The sequence below is a fragment of the Lathyrus oleraceus genome, chromosome 3 (genome assembly GCF_024323335.1).
Source record: "Lathyrus oleraceus cultivar Zhongwan6 chromosome 3, CAAS_Psat_ZW6_1.0, whole genome shotgun sequence".
Taxonomy (NCBI): Eukaryota; Viridiplantae; Streptophyta; class Magnoliopsida; order Fabales; family Fabaceae; genus Lathyrus; species Lathyrus oleraceus.
In genome coordinates, this window is record NC_066581.1 from 128,657,629 (window position 1) to 128,668,147 (window position 10,519).

Genomic DNA, 10,519 nt, shown 5'->3' on the forward strand with positions numbered 1-10,519 from the left:
ATTCAAACTAAATTTATATTTAAAATTTTTATGTTTTTTTTTATAAATTATATTAAAATATATAACACTATAAAATCAATTTAAAAAAAAAAGACAATAAACAGACCCATATGATTCTAAAATGACGCTGTCATTTTATATTTTCCTTTTTTTAGTGAATCACTTTTTGTTTCCCTTGAATATGGAGGACTTGTTGTGGTATAAACAATGCAGTGGGGCAATTAATACTAAATGCACCGGAGTCTCCAAACTTTATTTATTGTTTATTTCCAGCAAAAGACATATCACATACTCCCCCAGAAAAAAGACACCTCCAATTTTGTATAGAAACTATGTTCGGCGATGCTACCTATGTAGTAAAGTTTATACACGATGAAATAGACAAAAATATAAAACAAACTTACCTTTCAAAAGTTTTGAATAATCGCTTACATAACCTTAAAAAACATGAAAGGACAATATATACTTATATATATATAAGCGCTTACATATCAACCATTAACCCTTCCAAGTTTCAACCATGGCATCAGAAGATCAAAAGCTTCACTTTGTGTTGTTTCCAATGATGGCACAAGGTCACATGATCCCTATGACGGACATTGCTAAAATATTAGCACAACATCACAACGTTGTTGTTACTGTACTAACAACTCCACAAAATGCATCTCGTTTCTCGTCAATCTTTCAACGTTTTCTACAATCTGGCCTACACATTCATTTAATCCAACTCCGATTTCCATCCAAAGAGTCTGGATTACCAGAAGGGTGTGAGAATCTTGACATGCTAACTTCACTTGGTGCAGCATCAGACTTCTTCAATTCATCAAAGTTTCTACAACAAGAAGCTGAAAAAATATTTGAAAAGTTAACACCGCCACCAAGTTGCATAATCTCTGATATGTGTTTACCATATACAATTCACATAGCTAGAAAATTCAATGTTCCAAGAATTTCTTTTGTTGGAGTAAGTTGCTTATATCTCTTGTCTCTGCATAATTTATATATTAGTAATATGATACAAACCATGGCTAATAACGAATATGAGTACTTTGATTTGCCTGGTCTTTCTGAAAAAATTGTAATAAATATAGCACAAACTGGACTAGGATTAAAGGGTGAAGCTTGGGAGCAGTTTAATATTGATATGCTTGAAGCTGAAATGGGTTCTTATGGGAAAATCATGAACTCTTTTGAGGAGTTAGAGCCAATATTTGCAAAGGATTATAAAAAGGTAAACAATGACAAAGTTTGGTGTATTGGTCCTGTATCACTTAGTAACACTGATAATCTCGATAAGGTTCAAAGAGGACATAATAATAAAAATACTTCAGTTGATGAATGGATTCATCTCAAGTGGCTTGATTCTCAGAAGCAAGAGAGTGTTATTTATGCATGTCTTGGAAGTTTATGCAATTTAACACCACCACAATTGATAGAGCTAGGTTTAGCATTAGAAGCAACAAAAAGACCTTTCATTTGGGTTATAAGAGAAGGAAATCATTTAGAAGAATTGGAAAAATGGATTGAGGAAAGTGGATTTGAGGGTAGAATCAATGGTAGAGGTATAGTAATAAAGGGTTGGGCTCCTCAGTTGTTGATATTGTCACATCCTTCAGTTGGAGGATTTCTAACACATTGTGGTTGGAATTCTACCATAGAGGCAATATGTGCTGGTGTACCAATGGTTACATGGCCACTTTTTGCAGATCAGTTTTTGAATGAAATTTTAGTTGTGCTAATAGTAAAAGTTGGTGTGCAAATAGGAGTGAAGAGTCCAATGAAATGGGGTGAGGAAGAGGAAACAAGTGTGTTGGTGAAGAAGGAAGATATTGAAAAAGGAATAGAAAGTTTAATGAATGAGACAAGTGAAAGTCAAGAAAGAAGAAAAAGGATTAGAGAATTTGGTGAGATGGCTAAAAAGGCGGTTGAAAAAGGAGGATCTTCTCACTCTAATGTTACTTCGTTCATCCAAGATATCATGGAAAAAAGTAAAGAATTTGGGGATAAAAGGCATGGTTCTGAAATAAATTCATATGGTGCCATAACAAACACTTTTGAGGAGTTGGAGAAGGAATATGTAAGAGAGAGTTGTTGAAAAGATATCATGCAGCAACAATCAAGCACCAAAATTGAAACATGAAGAGATATGTTACTTGTCCTTTTGTTGTCATTATCTGTCTTCTTTTTCTACTATTGCATGTTATATATTGCTTGCATGAATTTAAGTTATAAGTTAAGGCATTGCGTTGATATTGTTTGAGCTATATGAACAACATTGCATTCCTCCTTTTATTTTAAGCTTTCTTCAATAAAATAGTATTCACCATAAATAGTTTCACTTTTAATAAATTGTTTCGACACATCGATTTAATGTTTGATTTAAACTTTTATTAGATTCTTAGTTGAAAGGTTTACGATTTGAAGTTCAAATGAATAAAATTAACTTGTATTTTGAATGAAGTATTGTATTTTGAATGAAGTAAATACTATAAAAGGTAGATTTTGTAACGAACTTTCACATCGATCATAGTGTTCATCGTAGTAAAATCTATTCATTTATACGTTTTTATTTTTTCTTAACTTTCAAAACACATTTTACTTTGGTTAATCTGAACAACCGTAGAAAAATGTGGAACATTTTTTTTTAAATTTAAATTATATAAATTTCGTCATGGTCATTGTTTCCAACCGTGGGAAAATGTCTCTCTCGGGGTCACTCTTTGAATCCTAGTGTAGACAATTTAGTTTTTCATTCATTTTTATTGGTGTTAAAGATCAATCTCATGGTTCAAGCATATTGTTTATTTGATAAAGTGAAACTTGACCTTTTTATCTTCATTCATTTTTAATATATTGAAAATTTTAGCAATGAAGATCAATATTAAAGTTCAAGCATATTGTTTACTTGATAAAGTGAAATTTGACATTAATCTTCAAATAAAGATTTTATTTAATATACTATTTTAGTATCTTCAATGCCTTAGGGTCACCACGGTGAAAAGTGGCCATTTTAAATTAATGTGTTAGATGTAGTGAAAATGTGAATGAATGTGTTGAGCTTTTACATAGATAAATTTGTAGAATTTTTCCCCACAGTCACTAAAAGTAATCATGGTGAAATGTGTTAAGATATCATCGCAGTGAAAAGTAGTTCTTTTAAATTAAAACACGATAAGTTATAATTTATTTCCTTTATAACAAAACAACACCCTATCAAAAACCCTATAGAGAAGATCAACTCCGTAGGGAAAATTCATCTTCACTAAACTCATTTCTTCATTAAGCTCCATTATATCCAATACTAATCAAGAAAAGAAAAGATAAAATTCACAAGAATGATACACGAAACTCATTTCATTGATTCTTCTTCTACACCTTTACGATATGGGAAATATTTCACCACTATTCATATTACATTAATGTTGTTGTTGTTGTAGTTGTTTTTGTTGAGATCCTAAATCCTACCGTTTTAATGTTGCATTTTGTTGTTTGTTTTATTTAGTCGTTGTAACTTAGAATTTTTTTGAATGTTATATGTTATTGTGATTGAGAGTAGGATTGAGATTTATATTTATATTTTTGTATTGTTTAGAATGTTATACATTGTTGTTGTTGTATTGTTGTTATAACTTAGCAATGTTTTATTTTTTAAAATGTAACTTAGTAAATATTTTGTACTTTGCAAAGTTTAAGTTCAATATGCATGATTTTACCAGTATTTAATTTAAATTTCAGAATGTATTATGGATCGTAGCTTGATGAAAGTTAATAGATTAAGTTTGATGTATGAGAAAAGAGTTATTGAATTTCCAGAAAGAGAACTTCCTAACAATAATAGAATCTTTTATTGCCCTTGTGTCATACGTGGAAATATCGAAAATTTTGAAAAGAAAGTAATATTCAATCATTATGATGTGAATGAATTACACTACAAGAAAAAAGCATGTCGCAACTGTTTCATTTTACTATTACGACGGTTTGAACTGTCGTAATAGTTGGGTCGCAATGTTTTTTGTTCGACCACAAAAGCGTGTGTCACCGGCATGATTTGAGACGGCTTGGAAAGCCTTCACTCCAATCATTATTGATATTTATGATGGTTAGTGATCCGCCTTAGATAGTTATTTGCGACAATTTCAAATTCTCGTGAGTTTTATTTGGTGTTTCGTTTTCATTGCTGATTGCAACGGTTTTAAAATAAATCAAAGAGATTTATAACCCCCGCTAAATTACAATGATTTAAAAAAAAATTAAAAACATTACACTAAAAAATAACACTACTGAATTGATAAATTAGTAACAAAGAAAAGTTATTGACTAAATAGCATATCGAATATTTATTAATTAAAAACTTACAATGTCTCAAATGTTACCTAATAATACCCATACAATTGATCCCTTCTATGGTGTTTCTAAGCAATTTGATCAATCATTTGAGAGAGAGAAATCAGGAAAAGAAAAAACGAAGAAGATGATGTGAAAACTGATTCATTGACTAATGAAATGAAAAAGTAGTTACAAAAGTGCTTATATGGTTGCACCAACCATCAAAGTTAGTTATGGCAACTCATCATCTATAACTAACTTCCTAAAGCTACATAATACATGATACGTGGAAAGATAAGCAACTAAGCATGATTACATACACCCATGCATGATGAATAACAATTCCTTGTATCACAAGCAACAATCTATCCAAGAGCAATTTTAAGAAGTACATACGTTGGCACAATGTGATACCTTTGGAAGAATGTTTAGTTGCTTATCAAGATCTTTGATATGGAAAGTTTTATCCAAAGCTCATTTTAGATCTGCAAACAAAGTTAGTTAAGTGCCTACAAGGATGATACCATCCACATAAACGAGTAAGGTTGTGAATGAAATGTAAGTAGATTTAGTTAATAACGTATGATTCACATAAACATGTGTGAATCCTTGTGCTTGAAGAAACGTAGTCAGCTTTTCAAACCATTGTTGACTAGCTTGTTTCAAGCCATAAAGAGACTTGACAAGCCTGCGGACTTGACTTTGTTTAGGGCGTATCACTCCTTGTGTTATCTTCATGTAAACTGATTCATGTAAATCTCCATGGATAAAAGCATTGTTTACATCAAGATGATGTAGATGCCATCCATGAATTGCAACTAAAGTAAGTAAAACTCAAATTGTAGATATCTTAGCAACTGATGAGAAATTTTTGAAGTAGTCCAAACCTTCTGTTTGGTTCAACCCCTGTGTCACCATACCTGCTTTAAATTTTTCTATAGAACCACTTATGTGCCTCTTTATCTAATATACCACTTTCTTCCTTTAAGAGAAGCATATTATTCATATCTACAAACTCCCATACGTGATTGTTATTAAGAGCATTAATCTCAGTCTCCATGGCTTTAGCCCATCTAGTATATCTTGACGTTGCTTGATAATTTGTTGGTTTAGTTTCATAAGATAGTGACATGATGTAAGCTTGTTGATTTGGTGAAATTTATGAATACGAGATGTATTTTTGTATAAGATATTGACAAGAAAGGCTAGAATTTGAATTGCAGACATAATATTTTAAATGATAAGGTGGTTGAATGGATCTTGTGGATTTTCTAGTGTTAGGTTGTAAAGATGTGGCAAGATGAATGTTTTTGTCATCTGGAAGAGAGTTTGAAACATCAGTATGTTCTACATTCTTAGGTTTAATTATGGTGTGATCAGGTACATTTTCAATGACAGTCTGATTGACTTTATCGGGTCCAGATTCAAAATTATTAGAAGGAATAAGTGAGTTCAAAGGTGCAGGTTCTACAAGCTTTTGATTTGAAAAATAATATAAGTAAATTTGGGTAGGCACAAGATCATGTGATATGTCATGATAAGGGAATTCCAAATCAAAAAATTGTGAAGTCAGGCCTTCAATGAAGATGATTTTGATGAAGACAATTCATAATGTGAAGACAATGATCAAATGATAAAGAATGGAAGATGATACTAAAATGGATCTATGATGGATGATTGGATAAGATGGTAAATATGGTGTTTAATATTTATATATAACCATAAGTGCTCAAACCATCTAAAATCAATCCATGATATCTCATAAAAATTCATGACTTTGCATTTTGTACTTAGAATTTTTTTGCAAAATCTTTAAAATGAAACACCACTTTTTAAGCAAGATAACCGATTGCATGGGAGCATCAATCGATTGTCATCAGGAGAATTTGCAAATTTTTAAGGCTAACAATCGATTGCAGGGGATGCACAATCGATTGTGACTAGTTTAAATTTCAAATTTTTTCAAACATTTCAAAGGATCAATCGATTGGTGATCCCTCTAAATCGATTGACACTGGTAAATTTCAGAAAAATACTTTTACGCGTTGCATCTTTTCATGGCATCTTCTTATGCATCCTTTCAAATTAAAAACACACCTGATCATATTTTTTCAAGCGACATGTCTTGATTGAAAAGACGTACGTTGCCATATCAATAGAAAGTATTTTCTTTGATTAAAATTCACCTCTTTAAAAATTCTTTCCTGAGTATTTCACTACATCCGTCAATCTTCAATTTTCAAGAACTTGTGTATTATTTTTCATATTCAAATAAAGTGAAAGTTCTTGAGAATTCAAGGTTATATATTGTTATATACCAAATTTTGAAAGGGAAGAAATTCTATTGTTAGGATTTATTCTATCCTACTGCACCAAAACTTATCTTTATCAAAAACTAAAATATTTGTATTTATAACTTGTTGTCTAGGATTGTTAGAAACAAGAGGTTTGAGAAAAGAAAGTGTGTTTATTTTCTATGTTGTAAATTCACAAGGTGGTTTGCCTTAATGATAAAGTTAGAAGATTGTGTATACAAGCTATATTTAGGCTTGTACAAAATTCTAACAATATTGAAAACTCTAATAGTGTGTAAGAGGACTAGATGTACTCTCAAATTGTTAGGGAAACTAGTATAATTTTGGTGTTCTTTACTTTATGCACTTTACTACTTTCATGACCTAACCATAAACCAGAAAATAAAGAAACACTCAACTCTAAAAACCAAAAAAAAAATTAAAGTACCTAATTAGTCCTCCTTTTAGGTGCACTTTGTACTTATAATTGGCATCAGAGCAAGTTATGACAACCTGTTTCTAAAAAATCCAAAATGGCTTCCGCAAATCCAGTTTTTAGAGACGGTGGTAGAAATAACAAGCCTCCAGTATTTTGTGATGAATACTTTGATTTATGTGAAATACGCATGAAGGCGCATCTAGAAACACAAGGAGAAGGAATTTGGGATGCCTTAGAAAATGATATGTTTGTTCCTACAAGTGTTGTCAACGGTACTGAGACAACAAAGATAAAAAAGTTCATGGTTTGAAGATGATAAGAAAAAGGTCCTCTATAACAAGAAAGTAATCAACTTACTCCAAGCGGCTGTAAGCATGGATGAATTGTTCTATTCCTCTCAATACACAATGAAAAAAGAAATATGGGATACATTAGTGGAAACTCATGAAGAAATCGATGAAGTAAAATGATCAAGATTAAACACCATATGTCAAGAGTATGAGTTATTCAGAATGCATCCCGGAGAATCAATCCATGACTTGTAAAAAAAATTGTACACTTAACCAATCACTTGATTTCTCTCGGTAAGACTTTTACTAATGATGAACTTAATCTTAATATGCTTAGATCTTTAACCAGGGAATGACAACCAAGGGTGACAAAATATTTGAAAAGAAGAGTATATCCACTATGACATCCGCATATTTATTCAGAAAACTTCAAGAGCATGAGATTGAACTTGGGAGACTAGAAAAGCATGAGATTCAAGAGAAGAAATCCAAAGGCATTACTTTAAAACTTGACTCAAGGGAAGAGATAGAAGAAGATGGTCCAGATGTAGATGAGAACTTCATGTTTCTTGTAAAAAGGCTAGGTAAGTTTTTTTTAATAATCATAAACCTTTAAACTTTGCAAAAAGAAAGATTTTTTTTTAGGAAAAAAGAAGCCTCTACGTCAACATAAAATGTCATTTGATATGAATGTGGAAATCAAGGACACATAAAGATGGATTGCCCGAAACTCACCAAGAAAAGTGCTTTCAAAGGAAGAAAAGAATCAAAGTCCAAAAATACCTATTTTGCATGGGATGATAATGAAGTGAGTTCATCATCTGATTCGGAAAATGAGGAATATGCAAATCTTATATTGATGGCATCACACCATTCCGATGATGAAGAATAAAAGGTTAATAATAAAATATCTTCTTATGATAATGATGCTCAAGGAGCAATAAATGAACTACATAATGAATGTAAAATTTTGTATAAAATGGTGTCAACACTAAATAAATAAATTTCATCTCTTGAAGAAAAGATTGACACCATGCAAAAAGATTTTGAAGTTGAAAAACAGAATTATCTTGATAAAGAAAAACATAGTTTTACATGCAAAGAGTGTGATTCACTTTCTTATCAAATTGTACGATTAAAAAGAGTTATTGAAAGATATGGGAAGTGACAAATTGGATTGGAAGGTATTCTCAGTAGACAAAGGTATTTCAACGATAAAAGTGAGCTTGGTTATTCAAAGTTTGACAAACCATGTTCTAGCAAAACTATCTTTGTTAAGGAAAGTAACTAATCCATTAAAGATAAAGTGAACAAAGTGCAACATGTTCATCATCACCCTAAGAATGGAAAAATGGTCAAAAAAGGACTTATGTTCTAAGATATAAAATTAATTGTGTTCCTACATGTTTCTATTGTGGTATAATTGGTCATACACCTAATGGTTGCTATGTAAGAAACTCTAGTGTTGCTAGTGGACATTATGTGTTGGTCAAGAAAGGAATTAATTATGAAGGACCCAAAAGCAATGTTGGGTACCTAACAAACCTTAATTTGTTTCTTAGCTTTAATCGAAAACAACTATAAATCTATGGTATATTAATAGTGGTTGTTCTAAGCATGTGACAAGAGATATAAACAAAATTTCATCTCTAGTTCTAAAGGCCAAGGGATATGTCACATATCGGGACGACAACAAAGGAAAGATTATTGACATATGCAAATTTAGAGCACCACCTTTCACAACTATCAAATATGTACTTTATGTTGAAGGACTAAAGCACACTCTTCTTAGCATAAGCCAACTTTGCGACAAAGGCTTTAAAATCAAGTTCACCAAAAATGAATGTTTGATTGAAGATGAAGTAATTCATGAGGTAAAGCTTATGGGTAAACTATTTAATAATATTTCTATGATTTATTTATATGATTTATCTTTGAAAATAAAGTCTGTTATGGTAAGAAATAATGACTGATGACTTTGGCATATAGTCCATATTCATATGGAACATTTCAATAAACTAGTCAAACATGATCTTGTCATTGATTTATCAAAGATAAATTATGTGATGCATGTCAAAAGGGGGAGAAAACCAAATTAACTTTCAAGCCAAAGAATATGGTGACAACTGCAAAGACATTTCAATTGTTGCACATGGACTTGTTTGGTTCATCAAGCACAAGAAGCTTCAGAGGTAATGTATATGCTCTAGTTATTGTTGATGATTTTTCTAGATATTAGTGGAAAGTGTTTCTTCTGCAAAAAAATGATGTTTTCAAGGCATTCAAGTAATATGCAAAACAAATGCAAAATGAAAAATCACTAGAGATTGCATCAATTAGAAGTGACCACGGTGGAGAGTTCCAAAATGAATCATTTAAAGAGTTTTGTGAAGAACATGGAATCTTTCATAATTTTTCAATGTTAAGGACTCCATAACAAAATGGAGTAGTTGAAATAAAGAATCGATATTTGGTTGAACTTGTTAGAACCATCTTAAGTGACTCGAATTTATCAAAGTTTTTTGGGCGGATGCGATAAGCACGACATGTTATATAAACAATCGAGTTATAATTAGGCCTATATTGAAAAGACTTCATATGAACTCTTCAAAGGAAGAAAGCCAAACATTACTCACTTTCACATTTTTGGATGTAAGTACTTTATCCTCAACAATGACAAGGATAATCTCGGTAAGTTTGTCGAAAAACCCGACGAAGGTATTTTTCTTGGTTACTCTCTCTCTAGTAAGGCTTATAGAATTTATAATAAAAGATTTTTAACTATTAAGGAATCTAAGCATGTTTCTTTTGAAGAATTTAACCTCTCTAAGAAGGATATAGTTTCATGTGATGATGATGATGATATTTTAGAAGTACCTATGGAAGATGTTGCCAAAGATAACAAAGTTGATCAACTGGAACACAAAGAGGCAACCATTCAACAAAAGCAAAATCAAAGAGATCTTCCTCAAGAAGGGATAACCCATCATGATCACCCAATTGAAAAAGTTATTGGTGACATTAGAAAAAGAGTTTCAACAATGCTAAATCTCACGGATGCTTGCTTGGATATAAAATTTGTTTCTCAAATAGAATCTTCAAAAATTGATGAATCCTTAGAATTTGCTCGAAGTAAGCACCAAGGGCATGGTATGATAGACTTAGAAACT

At 31.4% G+C, this 10,519-nt stretch overlaps 1 protein-coding gene across 1 annotated transcript; it reads left to right on the top strand.

The window, feature by feature from the left end:
- Positions 1-520: 520 nt before the first annotated feature.
- On the top strand, positions 521-2,095 carry LOC127130023 (UDP-glycosyltransferase 73C1). Its single transcript, XM_051059107.1, has one exon. The coding sequence runs from the start codon at positions 521-523 to the stop codon at positions 2,093-2,095; it is 1,575 nt and encodes a 524-aa protein (XP_050915064.1).
- Positions 2,096-10,519: the final 8,424 nt, after the last annotated feature.

Excerpts from the sequence above, each read along its gene's own strand:
- LOC127130023 (XM_051059107.1), top strand. The coding sequence starts at position 521 with ATGGCATCAGAAGATCAAAAGCTTCACTTTGTGTTGTTTCCAATGATG.